We start from the raw sequence: 14,912 nt of genomic DNA on the forward strand, positions 1-14,912 counted from the left end.
GGCTGTTACACAGTGGGAGCAGAGCAAAGCCCGGATGGACCAAGTGAATGCAACGTTTCCGTTTTCTATGAGGATGTCGCTGTCAGTCTTTGGAGGAGAGTGGAGTAGTAAAATGGGAGTGAGCTGACGGAATTACAATGTCTAAGAGGAAGAAATTACAAGAACACTGATACTGAGGGACGGATCATTTGTACTCCTGAGTGAACTTGGGACTCAGAAACCACAGGTATATGTAACAAGGATTTTTAAGACACCTGCTTAAGTTGGAAAGTGTCATGGATTTTTCTGAGAAAGAGGAAACATGGTCCAGACAAGCAGATGGACTGTCAGGCTGGCATCAGTGATACACTTAATGGAAGAGCTTTGGAAAGGCGGATTCATCAGTTCACAGAGGTAATGGAAAACGGAACGAGACGTGCCGCAGGTTTACCAGCTTCGTATCATGCCAGATTAATCACATATTGCACTGGCGGCAGGGTAACTGATGATCTCGATAAAAACATTGCAGTCAATCTGGTTTATCTGGATTTCCATAAAGCATTTTATACGCTGCTAGGGGAAGAGGGCTCGAGTACAGCTGTAAGGAACTGGCTGAAAGCCAGAGCAGTGGTGCTCAGAGAGACCTGGTATCAGGCTGCCGCGAGGTTCAAGTCTGGCTCCAGCCATGACACAAGAAGTTGAAACATTACTGAAATCTGTGCAACGGCCAAGTAGACAGTACCTCCAAAGTGGAGGAGGCTCTTAGGGTCCTCGAGGAAGCCGTCAGACCCTGCAAGGACAGGAGTAACAGAAATGGTGCATCCACGTGTGCAGTGGAAGGGTGGCAGGAAGATCTGTGCTGAGCGGGGAGCCCTGCCTGCGAGAGGAGGGGAGGGATGTGGCTGCACAAGCCTGTTGTGGGATGACTAAGAGTTGCTAATGTGGTTGCAAAGGGAGCAAATGAAATCTGGTGTCTTTGGCACGAGAGGTTGTGTTGTGCGCAGGCAGGCTGGGCTGGCGAGCCCGAGCCCAGGGAGGTGGAGAGGAAAAGCTATAGCCCTGTCTTCAGCCGTCTTCGCCCCCAGAGGTGACGCAGCGTCGAAGTTCGGCCTCGTCCAGCGCTGCATCGGAGAGCTTTGCCGGGGAAGGATGGGGGGAGCAAGGCTGTCCCAGTGTCTCCAGGGCACGTGGGCGATGGGGGGCTCAAGGCAGGTGTATGGGAGCAGATTGATGATTTTTCTGGCAGCGAAAAGAGTGCTTGTGTTGCTGGGTTGGTGATGGGGCTTTTATGGTGTGAGGGAGCTGATCAGTCATTCCTGGTTCTCCCCAGTAATTTAGGGGTACCTCCAGGACGGGGGAACTGTCCCTTGACGATTCCTTTGCCTTTTGACCTGATTTACACTGACTACCATGGTCTCCAGCAGATGAAGCAGCACATGGGGCTCTCCTTTAAGAAATACAGGTAAGCAAAGCCACCCCCTTTTCTTACATTACATTTTTTTCGTTAGCAAGCCGAGATGGCTGCTAATGACCTTGAATGACAAAGGGCAACCAGAAATGCTGCAAAATCCATCAGCAGCAGGCTGCACAACCTGCAAATGCCCCTCTGTCCTTGCTGGCTGCTCCCCCACATCTGCAGGTCTCCAACGCAGGTTGAGCACAGCTGAAGCTCTTTGGTCCTCTGGCACTGGGCTGCATCCATGCTGCAGCCCCACTGACACAGCTTGAGGTTGCTGCCTCACGAACCACTTTGTTCAGACAAAAACTCATTAGCAGACTGTGGATGAAGCAGAACCTCCCCAGCATGTGTCTGCGGGTCCATGCGTGCTCCCAAATAATGTTTGGAGCCTGTGGGTGCAGGCTGGAATGCCACAGAAGGAAGCAAGATGCTTTTGTGTTTTCAAGAAGCAGAGCCCCATCCCTGGCTCCTTCAGCATCAAGACAAATGTCATCATCCCCTGGTATATCAGCAGCTGGGAAAATATGCGATTTAATTTAGCACTGATAGTCCTGCTATTTATTATGTTTTTTCCCATCTCTTCCACTATCCTACACAATTTTATTAGAGAGAAAAATGACAAGCGGTGTTATTGCTTTTATTATAAATGCATTTGCTCTCACATTTGGCTTGTTTTTCTCTTCCCTGGCTTGATGTTCCCCTTCTCTCCTTGGTCTGGTGCTGGTAATGCCTGCCTCAGCGTTCCTGGGATATTGGGGAAAGCATTAGCAAGTCCTTATGAGATGCATCATTTTCAAAAACATTGGGGAGATGAAAGACCTAAAATAGGAGGTCTCCTGAGGGGCAAAGTCTCTGTTGGAGTAGCGGGAGGTTCTCCAGTCGGGTCCCCTGCAGTGCGGCGCCCTGAGCTGCGTGTTGCTCAGGGGAGGGGGGACGCGTGGGCACAGGATGTAACGCCGGTGCTGTCTCCTCTCCCAGCTGCCGCGTTCGGGTCATCGACACCTTTGGCACGGAGCCGGCCTACAACCACGAGGAGTACGCCACGCTGCGCGGCTACCGCACCAACTGGGGCTACTGGAACCTGCAGCCCACCCAGTTCATGACCATGTTCCGTAAGCGGGGAACGGGGCCGCGCCGGGGGCTCGCGGTGGCCGTGCGAGGCCGTCGCTCCCAGAAGGAGGTCCTCACCTCGAGGAGGCGATGGGTGGATGGTGCCGCCCGCTGGGGTCTGCCCCTGCGTGCTCCCTCCTGCCCTAGGCGAAGCGTGCTTTCATTTCAGCTGAGACCCGCTCCTCTGGCAAAAGGGCAGCTTGGATTTAGAGGCGAGAGGCAGCTCAGTGGTTCAGATTTATTTGATAAGCTACGGAGTGGAAAGGAGACTTGCTGGTCTGAAACAAGCCTGCTGACCCATTGGCAACTCAAACATTTCTTCCTGGCTGGATATAACCCAGCTGACAGTCTTAAAAGTGCCTTTTAGTTTTAAAGAGCCCCTCGAGCAAATCGCAAAGTTTATGTTGTGTTAGCTGCTATCGATGGGGTTTCTTGCTGTTTTTCTTGTATGCTCCAGGACTCCTCTGGAGCCTGGTTTGCTTCAGCCCAAGTGCGGCAGCAGGTGTCCAACGGGATGCGTGGTGGGTCTCACCCGGCTGCAGCACGAGCTGCCGCATCCACAGGGGACCAGTCTCAGCCCTCCTCTGCGTGCCCCACGGGGCATTGCCTCCCGGCAGGAAAACCACGCTCTGGGGATAGAGAGAGATCTGAGCTTGAAGGCAGAGAGATGAAAACCTCCCTTGAACCAACCTTTTCCAAAGCTGCCTTGGTTGCTGGTTTGATTTTACTGCTTTTTTTGGACTTTTCCCACCTACGTGTGGAGGTGTATGACCTTTTCCAGGTTCAGCTGCCCCGAGTGGGAGTGCTAAGTGAAGCCAAGTCTCAGCTCAGCCAGGCAGTAGCTGAGTAGGACGGGCAGCTTTGTGCACCGGATCTGAACTGCAGCAGATCCGGATGCTCGGAAAACCTCCGTAGTTTCTGTGCCAGATCCAAACGTGTATATCTTTTCCCTTTGGTGTTCACAGCTCACACCCCTGACAACTCCTTCATGGGCTTTGTGTCTGAGGAGCTCAACAGGACCGAGAGGCAGTTCATCAAGTCCAACAAAGTGAGCAACATGGCCGTGGTGTACGGGAAGGAAGCCAGCATCTGGAAGGTGGGTGTCCTCAGCGGCGCGGCGGGTGCCTGGGCTGCCAAGCAGGCAGGGCAAAATCAGAAGCAAGAGCTACACCCGTGTTCTTGAGACCCGATCCCGTGCTCTTCTGTAGGCAATGCTTCCTCCCAATAGGCTGGTTGTGCTAATGATACTGTATAAATAATATTGCGTATTAATTATGATGACCGTCGTTCGGTGATTTCCTGCATGTGTTCCTGATGGCTTGTTTCTGCTTTTGTGTCTCTTGCTCTGTCCTTGACGTGGTGGCTGACATGGTGGGTCCTAGCCCTTGCTAGGACCTTAGTGGTGCCTGGGGTTGGAGCTTTATCCTGCTAATTCACATGGAAAGAGCTACTAGGAGAAACGGGAAAGAGGGTGAGATCAGGGCCGACGAGGTGGACTTTCACCCTCGCTCAGCCAGGTGCTAGCAACGTGGGGCTCATCTGGGCTGAGGCCACATCTGAGCCAGCAGACGAGGGGCAAAAGCCTTTGACCGTTCCTCTAGTCCCAAAACTGCTCTGCCACCAAGTAAAGGACCAACAGCACCGTCGGCTCCCCGAGAGAACCGCCCTGCTGTAGCGTGTCGGGCAAGAGTGTCGTGCCAGCGGCTGTAACTCCCCCTTCTCTTACCTGGTGTGAGCCGGGTCCTTTTCCTTCTAGGATTTTAAAAAGGAGCAAATTCTCACCGTCTCTTGATTTATTTTTTTTTTTCCTCCCCCCTTCATGCACTACCCTGGGATGTTCCAGCTGCAGGTACTGTATTGCACAGAGCTGCTGTTGTGCTTTAACTCTGCATGTCTGCTCGTGATGGAAAAGGTTTTTTCAGCAGTTGAAATTGCCTCTCTGTGGGCTCGGCCCGCCCAGGCTGCTGAGATTGATGCAGCAGGTGGTTTTATCCCCATTCTGTGCCCATCTTTCCTGATTACCAACTCTACCGGCTTTGCCCTAGCCACGATGCCTAATGCCAGCTGGGATCCTGCTGGGATTTTGGGAGTGCGACATGGCTTGTGTCAACTAAGAGATGCGGTTGCAGTATCAAAGCAAGCTGAAGCCACAGCATCTTACTGCCTTAGTGCTGAGTAAACACAGCTTGGGTCTTGCAGCCAAGCAAAGAAAACGGGGGGATATTGCTGAGAGTGGAATATGGAAGGATATTTTCCTGATTTTTTTTTCAATTGAAAGGAAACCCACTGAACTGCATTTTGGGGGAACTATAACATTTGGTTGCACTTTTCTTGCCCCTCTCGTAGTTAATCAGAAGTTTGATTGGTGCTTAGCTAGGTCAGTTTGGAAAGGTGAACCTTTCCAAAGGCTTTCCTTGGACGGTTTCCCTTCCCCTCTTTGGCATTACAGATGTTTGATCCTTTCAGCCTCAATTTATGACCAATTTCACTCTTCCCCCAAACTGCATGTTTTGGCTAATTTGTTGTTTGGGACAAAAGCTGGGTTTGGCTCTGTGGGACCTGTGAGACGCAGGTCTGCCGGAGACGGGGCCGAGGTCTGATGCTGCACGTTAGCCTGGGGGAGCAGCTCGCTCTACCCTGTGTCCCCTATAATAAAATAGGAGGAAGCAAATAAAATAGGAGGAAGCGTATCTTCTGCTTATAGCATGCCCCGGAGGCCTAGGAAGGAAAGGGCAGCTAAGGCTTCGTGGGAACTTTGATATCTCAGGGAGCCGAGAGCTTATTTACAAGCTTTGGACCAAGCGCGCTCTCTAAAAACCAGAATCTTTTTGACATTTCGAAACGTTTGATTAAACCTCCCTTCCCGTTATTTTTCATTTCCTACTGCTGTGGAGCTCCCGCTTCCCGCTCGCAATAGGAGCAGAGGTTTTATTTGGCCGGAAAGGCCGAATGGGAAGGATTTCCCCCCGCCGGGAAGGAGAGATGCTCGGCAGCTTCCCTCTGTATGCGGCGCTTGCTTTTAGCCTCGGGGAAGTCCAGGGATGCGTGACCGTGCGCGCAGATACGGTGTTCAGAACGGCTTTACGGCAACGTGTAGGGTCTCCTCAAACTCCTCCTTTCTACCTCCTTATTCCCTGCTGGTCTCTGCTCCTTTAGGGACCTGTTGCAGCGCTGCAATGGGTTGAAAATATGGCAGCCAAAATTAGGCTCCCTGTGTATTTTTTTTGAAGCAAAATTTCCTGCAACGTGGAAATTACTAAAGTGCAAGGGTGCTTCAGGGTGCAAAAGCAACCATCCTCCAAGAGAGGAAAATTGATGCCCCCTGATTTTCCTGATAGCAAAATAGAAAAAAACCCGAGTGAGAAAATCCAGGAGGTTTTCCCCGTGGCGCGGTGCTCGGGTGCTGGCGCAGCCCCCCTGTACCACCTGGGGCTTCGGGAGCTGAACCGCAGCCCTGCGCCGTGGCCTGGGGGGTCGACCCCCATCTCCTGGGGGGAGACCGACCCGCCGACCGCCTCCGGCTTCCTCCCTAGGGCAAAGAGAAATTCCTGGCCATCCTCAACAAGTACATGGAGATCCACGGCACGGTGTACTACGAGACGCAGAGGCCGCCGGAGGTGCCGGCCTTCGTGAAGAACCACGGCCTCCTGCCGCAGCACGAGTTCCAGCAGCTGCTGCGGAAGGCGAAGGTGGGCGAGAGCCGGCGGCTGCCGCGGGACCCCGGCGAAGCCCCCGCCAGACAACGGGGAGGCGAGCAGCTGGGACCGAGGAGCCTCGAGAAAGCAAATCCGATTAAAGCGAGGGCTGGGAGCGGGGGACGCGTTAGCTGTCGGCAGGGCTGGGTGCTCGGGAGCTGAGCAGAGCATGTAATTTCAAATCAAGATGTGTCTGAGTTTCTGCTTGCACCGTCTGCGGACGGAGCACAAAGTTTGATTAATTAATTTGCTAAGTGGGTGGGTTTGGGGGGTTGGTTTTTTTTAGTGCTTTTTTTGTTCCTCAGCAGCGATAATGGGAATACTGGAGCGAGCATGGGAGGTGCAAGCGCACCTGGGGCGGCCATGAGCCAATGTCTGCATGAAGCAACCCCGTTTCACCAGCCCCCTAATGCTTTTGAGGTGGAATCTCGCTGGTGAAGCGCTGTCCGTGCACGCAGGATCCATATGACTGGCCAAGCCACCGCGAGCAGAGTCGCAGCTCCCGCTAGCTTGAACGTCCCGTTATCTTTTACGAGGGGGCTGGGGGCCTTATAGCATCAGTCGGACTGGGGAAGAGGTTTTTAATCCGTTTAAGCTAAAGGGAATAGCAAAGGCTGGTGCACACGGACCAGAGCGGCAGAGAGAGGCACCGGGGGGGTTTTGGGGAGAGTTTCCTTTGGGCTTAGCCCTGGGCTGCGGGAAATCTGGGCAAGGTTGGCTCATCAGCGTGGCGGTTTGCTTCCTGCAGCTCTTCATTGGGTTCGGGTTCCCCTACGAAGGTCCTGCCCCGCTGGAGGCGATCGCCAACGGCTGCGTTTTCCTGCAGGCTCGTTTCAACCCTCCGCACAGCTCCCTTAACCACGAATTCTTCCGGGGGAAGCCGACGTCGAGAGAGGCAAGTCCGAGGCGCGGCGGTCTGGGAGCGTGCGAGGAGGCGAGCAGACGGGCTGCAGCCGCCCCGCTTTGCTCCTTGATTTGGGCCAGCTGGGGAGGAGCAGTGCCTAGCTGGAGGCTTCTGGAGAAGTTTCCTCCGATTCCAGAAATGTGGATACCTGCAAGGGGGGTCGCCTTTCCCCAGCCTGTTCTCTGCATCCTCTCCAGTCCAGAGTGTTCAGACGAAGGGGACCCTGCCTTGGGTGCTGGTTTGCAAAAGAGGACACCAGTTCAGGAAATCTTTGCAAACGGCAAAACGCAGCCCCGGGTCCTCCCTCGGCTGCGCGGCTCCATGCTCACCCAGGCCCTGCTCCCAAACCCGGGGATGAGGCTCCCCCGTTAAGCTGAGCCCTGAGCTCATGTTGCTCCTTGTCTTCATTTTGCAAAATAAGAGGGACGCTGGGGCCTCTGCGTTGTTGCAGCAGTGCAAAATCCCTCCCAGGCTTGCCTGTCGCTGTGAGTTCCATCTAGACGAAGCTGGAACTCTTTAAAAAGTTAAAGAGTTGAGAAAATTAACTCTTTTATTATTAATAAAGCGGATAATGCAGTGCAACTCTGCCTGGATTTTCTCTTTGCCTCGTTTTAAGGGCAAGCGGGCATCCCAGCCCAGGGAGGATTTTGGAGCCTCGGCCCGGCGTCGGCGGGCAGCGGGGTTCGGGCGAGATGCTCTTCCTTGGACGTGCTCCTGCGTGCAGTGTTTTCGAACGAAACGCGCCTGCTGCAGCCCGTCCCCCTGCGCTCGCGAGCGGGAGGCGGCAGCGCCGCGAGCAAACGGCTGACGCTTCCGTCCCGCAGGTGTCCTCCCAACACCCCTACGCCGAGGACTTCATCGGGAAGCCGCACGTGTGGACCGTCGACTACAATAACTCGGAGGAGTTCGAAGCTGCGATCAAAGCAATCATGAGGACCCAGGTAAGGCGAGGAGAAGGCGCCGGGGCGAGCGCTGCTGCCGTTGCAGTGCGGGACCCGCTGGCGGGGGGGGGGGGGGGACGGGACGGACTCGGGCTCCTGCATTGCTTTGGTGCCGCCAGGGCGGTTCGGTGCCCGCGAGGGCCCCCAGGAATCCGCTGCGCGGAGGCCGGGAGGAGGCGCGGGAGCCGGAGGTCGAGGCGGTGCAGAGGCGTGAAGCGAGCGCCAGACCCTGCGGGTCTCTCCCTACGAGTGCAGTCAGAGCTACCGACCCTCCTTGCGTTGCCCCCGTTAAATTATTCATCGTTATTTTTTTGGTATTGAGCAAATCGATAGGAACGGCCCCGAGACTGGTCTCTGTATGAAGGACGCAGGGAAGGAAAGGAGGAGGAGGAGGAGGAGGAAGAGGGAGCGCGGCTGGGAGTGCCGCTGCGCGAGCCACCGCTCGGGCTCCTGCAGCGCGCCGGCCTGCCCCCGCCGCCAGCCCCCGTCCAAATAACCAAAGTCCCTTTCCGCGGAGGGGAGAAAAGCGCCGTTTCGCGGGCTGAGCCGTCCCCGTCGGGGCGCTGGCGGGGGCAGAGAGAAACGCTGCTCCGGGGAGAGAGAGAGAGAGGAGCAGAGAGGGAGCAGAAGCAACGTAGGAAAGCGGTGGTGGTTTTGCACGTTCGTTACGGTGTCTCGATTAGACTTAAATGGAGAGTAATTGCGCTGCTGCAGCCGCGCCGCCCGGCCCGCTGTCCCCGCGAGCCTGCAGAGGCGTCCCCCAGGAGAGGGGGACGCGGCGCGGGGGCCTCGCCTGCGGCCCGCTGCGCCTTTCCGGCGTTCCCAAAGAAATCAGCGGGAAACCGTGGGCTTTAGGGAGGGGAAAGCAGCCTCTGCCCGGCGCCTTCGGCTCCGTCCAGGAGCTTTTTGCCTTCTGCGGATCTGGGTTTCTGCATCTCCGCTGGCAGCGCGGAAGGGAGGGGGAGAAGGCCCCCGAGAGCAACGCCGCGGGGCGCGATGGGTCCCTGGAGGGATGGACGCTTGCGCCCGGGTCTCCAGGGTGAAGTTTCCCCAAACCCCGCTGCGCAGTGAATTAAAAAAAAAAAAAAAAAAAAAAGGTTGAAGAAGGTAGGAGGGAAAAACCAGCTGAGCAGCGGCCGAGGCAGGGCAAGCGAAGGCAGAACGAGCGTGTTTCTCCCCGTGAAGCGGTGGCCCGGGTTAATCCCCTAACGCGCCTGTGCGGCTGTTTTAAAGATGTTATATAAATCCTCTGGAAACAGAAGAGAGGAGCGAACGTGAGCAACTCAGAGCAACTCTTTTATTTATTTTAATAGAAAGGTCTGCTTTGTTAGAGATGCTGTCGAGGCAATTAAGCCTAAACTTGACCTACCTTACAAGTTTAAGAGTCTTATTATGGGCTTTTGCTTCGGGAATCCCTTGGTATCTTGTCTTCAGAATAATGTTTGCTGCAGCAGGAAATGAAAACAAATGTAGTGCAAAAGGAGGGGGAGAAAGCGGTAGCTGGGCGGTTTAATGTCGCTGTTCGCCGCCGGGTACCAGAGCTCAGCGAAACTCTTTTGCTGAATCCTTTTCTTTCCCCAGGGAAAAACGGTGCATTTTTTTTTTTTATTAGAGTATTTGGCAAATCTGTCTGTGTCGCAGCGTAATCTCTGTCAATTTATTATTATTTCCCCTCGAAATGTTTCAATTCAGCGTTAGCGTTAGGAGAACAAACTACTGTGGTTCTGTTTCCCGTCTGCACCGAGCTTGGGTCGAGGACGCGGTGCTGCGGGTTTGCTCAGCCGCGGCTCTCCCGGGCGGAGGTTAGAGGCAAGAGAAGGAGGGAGTGTTGTTTTTTTTTTTTTTTTTTGGGGGGGGGTGTACAGTGATTTTTTCCAGGCTTCAGCTTTTTCCGTCGTCAAAAGCAGACCCTGCGCAAGCAGTTTGATAGACCCAATATTCTGGTGTAGCGAAGGGAGAAGGCTTCATTATATTACAGTCAAACATACAGGAACATAATGGAAAATTATACATTTCAGAGTGTGCTTGGGAGACCGGTGTATTAAACATCGCAGTGAAAATAGCTGGTTAAAGCGTTCCCAGCCTGCTGTTACGCGCTGGCAGACAACTGTATTATTTTTCTACTTAGTTGTCCGATGACTTTTGGATTTTTTTTTTCCTTTTTTTCCCTCCCTCTTGAGGGAGGGAGACCGATTCCTCTCTTCCATGCTGGGCTTCCCGATGGAGATGATTAATAAAATAAACAATAACTAAATAAATAAGTTCCTAGGCACCTTCCCCTGGCGCCCGGGAGGCTCTTTAGCCCCGGCCCGGCGCGGAAAAGCCGGCGCCGCTTCTCCTGCCTCCCGCAGCAGCTCGGGAGTTTTTGCGTCTCCTCGGGGGGGATCTGGGGCCGCGCCGCCGGCGTTGGGGGTGCCGAGGGGGGGAGGCTCGGCCTCTCCGGGGTTTGGTGAAACGGGTTCTGTTTGCTGAGTTTAGTGTCTGAATTACAACCGGGGGGGGGGGGGTTCAGCCCCATCCACGGCGGGACGGGGCGCGTTTCTGCCCGGCCGCGGGCTCGGGAGCCGAGTGGGCGCCGTAACTCTCGCAGGGGCTGCGCCCTCCGCGCTCGTGTCTCCCCGAAGGACGGGGGAAAAAAAGGTGCGAGAGCCGGGAAACCTCTCCTTTGGGAGCAGGGAGAGTTCCTTAAAAATAAATAAATAAATAAATAAATCAGTTCTTCCGGAGAGAAGACCCGCGGGAGGGGGCTCTGCCCGTCGGGCCGCAGCGGGCTCCGGGCGACGGGCGGCGTTTCGTAACCGGAGCTAAAAATACGCCGGCGTCTGGAGCCGGGAGGGAAGGAGCTGCCGGCTGCGTATAAATAGCAGCAGAGCGGGGAGGCGGCGGTGGGAGCAGCGAGCAGGGGGAGGGTTTTTTGTGGCGCCGGAGCGGGACGTGCTGGACCCGACCCGCGATGCTCGGAAGGACAAAACGCTGCTTTGGGGTTTGAAGCAGTAAAGCGATGGGACTCGCAACAAAATACTGATTTTTTTTTATTTATATGTTTTTTTCGTTGTCGTTGCTGATTTTGCCTGGTGGCGGCTGGCAGCGAGTGTCTGCTGGTGGCGTCTCCACCGCGCCGTGGTTGCGGCAGCTCGGGCAGATGCCCGGGAAAACCGCCCGGGTGGGAACGTGGGGCCGCGGCGCCGTGCGGGCGCAGCCCCCGGCTCGGGGCGCAAACGGCCCGAACAAAATCTTTTGAGCTGGTGGAAACTTTGTTGGGCTGAAATGGTTCAGATTCTCATTTTGAAGGGACTGGCTGCCCGCGAAGCGGTTTTGTTTATAACCCGCAAAAGAAAGAAGGAAAAGCCACCCCAAAACGGAACGGGATGACCTTGTTTGAAGCGCTGCTCGGGTCGAAGCCGAGTTAATCCTTCGCCCCGCTTCTCTCAAGCGCTCCGTCTTGCAGTTCCTCCTCCGGTTTTAGCTTTCTTCCAAACGGGAGCAGAGATTTCCGAACGGCGCCGCGAGCCCGAGGCCCGCAGCGCCTGCGCGCGGTGGCGGCGGCGCTCGTGAGGAGCGACCGCAGCAGGAGCCGAGCGGCTCTCTCGGCCTCTCCGAGCTCTGGCGCGAAGCGGAAGCGCGGGAGAAGCGACGCCGGGGACGGGAAAGCCCGCCTGCGGCGGCGCGGTCACTCACGCACGGCCGCTCTCCCTCTTCCCCAGGTGGACCCTTACCTGCCTTACGAGTACACCTGCGAGGGGATGCTGGAGCGGATCCACGCCTACGTCCAGCACCAGGTCGGCCAGCTCTGCTCTGCTCTGCTCCCACGGGGCCGCTGGCACGCACCGCCAAAAAGAAAAAAATAAAGAGAAAGAAACAAAACGCACCCCGGGGAGGCTGGCGGAGGGCGCCGGCGCGGCGGCGGAGCGCGGCCGTCTCTGCCGCCGGGAGCGAGGCAGCCGCCGGAGAGGAGGAGCTGGAGGACGCCTCCGGCTCCCGCGGTGGAGACGCCCGTCGGCGCTGGCAGGCCGGGGCGGGAGGCCTGCGCCCCGAGGTGCGCGCTCCGCGCCCCGAGCCATTGCCCGGCCTTCCCGGGGCCTTCCCGGGCTCGCTGACCCCTCCGTCTTCTCTCCCGCCCAGGATTTCTGCGCCGCGCTGTCTCCTCCCGAGCCCAAGAGCCCTGCTATGCAAAGCCCCCGGAGCCCGCTGGCCCTGGCGCCCAACGCCACGCACCTGGTGTGGTCGCCCGAGGCCGGCCGGGGCGGTGCCGGCGCCTGGCCCCCCGCGCGCTCCCTGCAGGTGTGGGTGTCCGAGGGCCGGCACGCCTGCACGGAGACCTGCCAGCGGCGCGGGCTGGTCTGCGAGCCCACCTTCTTCAAGTTCCTCAACAGGAAGGAGGTCTTTCTGCAGTGAGTGTCCCCAGCGCGCGCGGCGGGGAGCGGGGCTGCGGGACGCCGCTGCTCCGCCGGGGCCGGCGGCCCCCGGGAAGGAGCCGGCGGCTTCGGGCGGCTTCTGGCCTCCAAAGCTGGCGACAGCTTCTGCCGGCACGTTTCCCTCTACCTCTCGCGCCTGCTCGCTCCCTATCTCCCCCCCCCCTTTTCTTTTATATATCTTTCTCTATAAGGCTGCATTTTGAACGCGCAGCGGTGAGGTTTTAATAGAGTATAAATCTGCCACCAGGCTCCGTGCTGCTCTGTGGACAATTAAAATGCGAATATTACCATTTCTGTCACGCTGGTCAGGCAGGCAATTTGAGTCCTCCTGACGTTTTTATATGATAAATTAAGAGCTGGAGCTTGGATTTCGCTCTCTCCGCTCCTTCCCCCCTTCATGCAATCTCTAAAATGAGCCGTTTCAGGGGAATCGCCGGTTCGCTCGCCGGCTGAGGCGGGAATTTGCCGGAGAGGGCTGAGGGGGGCCGAGGCAGCCCGGGCGCTGTGCTGAGCCCGGGCGATTCCGGCGCTCCAGCTCCATCTGCAGACGCAGGCGCGGATCAGAGGGAGCGAGCGAGAAGCTCGGATTAGCGCCGCGCGTTTCTGCCTCTCCTCCGCGGCCGCTGCTGACGCCAGCCCGAGCCCGCTCTGCTGGCTGATCCCTGCTAGCGGTGGACACGGCAGCCCCCGAAACACGCTTACGTCTAACGCGTGTGTCCTTCCAGGGGCCAAAAGCTGTTCTTGGAGGTTCCCGCAGAAAGCAGACGGAGCTCTGTCTGTTGGTCGGGGAGGACTGTGAAAACGTTGATGGCAATGGTTGGGCTCTGTGTGTGATTTCCCGAGTCACCCACGTCCTCCAGGAGGGTTGGAGTGATCTCTGCATTGCACGGTTGAGTTGCAAGGGTCGCCCATGTCTTGCATGGTCCTTCAGGGTGATCACGGCTATTCACGTCCGTGCCAAACACAGCGCTTGCAGTTCCTGGTGCAAGCAGCAAAAAGCTAGCCCGCCGCTTGGCGAAGGAAACCCTCCAGGGAGGCCAGGACGGCGTTCAGAACCCTTTAACGAAACGCTCGGCAGCCCTCCCCGCCTGGAGAGCGGGTGGACGCTCACAGCTGACCCGCGCTTGTGTTTGTTCCCAGGCTCAGCATCGCCTGCGACAGCACGGAGTACGAGATGAACCACCTCTACCCGGCGGTGGCCGAGGACGTCCGCGAGTGCTACCTCCAGAAGGAGCCGCTGCTGTTCAGCTGTGCCGGCTACAACACCAAGTACCGGCGGCTCTGCCCGTGCCGCGACTACCGGAAAGGACAGGTGGCTCTGTGCAGGGACTGCTTGTGACTTGGCCCCGGCAGTGGGTGGTGCGACAGCGTGCGACGAGGGGCTTTGTCTCAAAGCTTCTGCAATAGCCCGGGAGGCAGGACGGGTCCCGGCCGTGGGGAGACTCGTGGATGTCAGACTCCGTGGGCTGTTTCGTCTGCCGGTTGACTGTGGATGCTCATGTCCCGACGTTTCTTTCCGTTTCTTCTCGAGGCGCATCGTCCTTCCCCATCCAAACCCACCTGGACCGCGTTGGCGCTGGGTCGGGGTGGCCGGGAGGGGGGGTGGTGGGTAGGAGCCTCCTCCTCCTTCCCCCTTTCCTGGCAGTGGGACAAGGCACCAGCAGTCTCCAGTTTCAGGGTTTTCGTCCTCTTCAAACATCCCAGGTTGTCTTATTTATTTTTCTTTTTTTAAGTCCTAACAAGTGGTACATTAAAGGGGAAAACGACACCTGATCCTGTGAGGAGTTACTGGGAAGAGCTGGGCTCAGGCGGGATGTGAGGGTCCCTGCCGTGGCCAGGGCGCGGGGTGGCACGAGCAGCTCCGGACCCCGCGCAGGATCCCCGGGCCGGTCCCTGTGGCTCGGGAAGCGTAGGAGAAGCCGAGTGGACCGGGGGCATCCGTCACCTCCCCCGGGGATGAAGGGGGCTGTGTGGCGCCCTAGGTTGGGGCGCGCGCGGAGCTGTAACCGTCCCCGGTGACTGATGCATAAGGCACTTTTGAGGGCAAAGGAGGGAGGTGGGAGGAGTGCGGCTGGCCCCCCCCCCAGGGGCAGGTCGGTCCCATCCTCTCGGGAGGGGCGCCAGGCTCTGACCCGCGGGACAGCGCGGAGAAGAAACGCGTCCGCGAGCGAAAAGCTGCCCCGAGCCGCAGTGGGGAGTCCTCGAAGTTACTGGGCGGGAGACTGATGGACGGTGGGGCGCTGCGTGCTCCCGGAGATGGAGCCGGAGCCGGAGGAGAGCGCCGGGAGCCAAGGGCAGAGCCGGTGGCGGGAGAGGAGAGGGCAGGAAGGGCTGGAGCAGCCGGGCCGCGGCGGCGCTGCCGGCAGCCGTGGCCCCAGCGGGCCCCGGGCCCTGGGCTGTGCTCGCTGC

General features: G+C 57.5%; 1 protein-coding gene across 1 annotated transcript in view; it reads left to right on the top strand.

Annotated features, from left to right (window-relative positions):
* MGAT5B (alpha-1,6-mannosylglycoprotein 6-beta-N-acetylglucosaminyltransferase B) overlaps nucleotides 1-14,276 on the top strand; it is a 63,168-nt gene extending 48,892 nt beyond the window's left edge. The window contains exons 9-17 of the mRNA XM_062591622.1: nucleotides 1,310-1,441; nucleotides 2,417-2,550; nucleotides 3,514-3,644; nucleotides 6,082-6,237; nucleotides 6,992-7,138; nucleotides 7,972-8,088; nucleotides 11,793-11,867; nucleotides 12,211-12,479; nucleotides 13,644-14,276. Of these exons, the coding sequence (XP_062447606.1) occupies nucleotides 1,310-1,441; nucleotides 2,417-2,550; nucleotides 3,514-3,644; nucleotides 6,082-6,237; nucleotides 6,992-7,138; nucleotides 7,972-8,088; nucleotides 11,793-11,867; nucleotides 12,211-12,479; nucleotides 13,644-13,842 (1,360 nt within the window). The 3' untranslated portion in view covers nucleotides 13,843-14,276. The remainder of the gene's footprint in view (nucleotides 1-1,309; nucleotides 1,442-2,416; nucleotides 2,551-3,513; nucleotides 3,645-6,081; nucleotides 6,238-6,991; nucleotides 7,139-7,971; nucleotides 8,089-11,792; nucleotides 11,868-12,210; nucleotides 12,480-13,643) is intronic.
* Nucleotides 14,277-14,912: the final 636 nt, after the last annotated feature.

Source organism: Rhea pennata, chromosome 19 (genome assembly GCF_028389875.1).
Source record: "Rhea pennata isolate bPtePen1 chromosome 19, bPtePen1.pri, whole genome shotgun sequence".
Classification (NCBI taxonomy): Eukaryota; Metazoa; Chordata; class Aves; order Rheiformes; family Rheidae; genus Rhea; species Rhea pennata.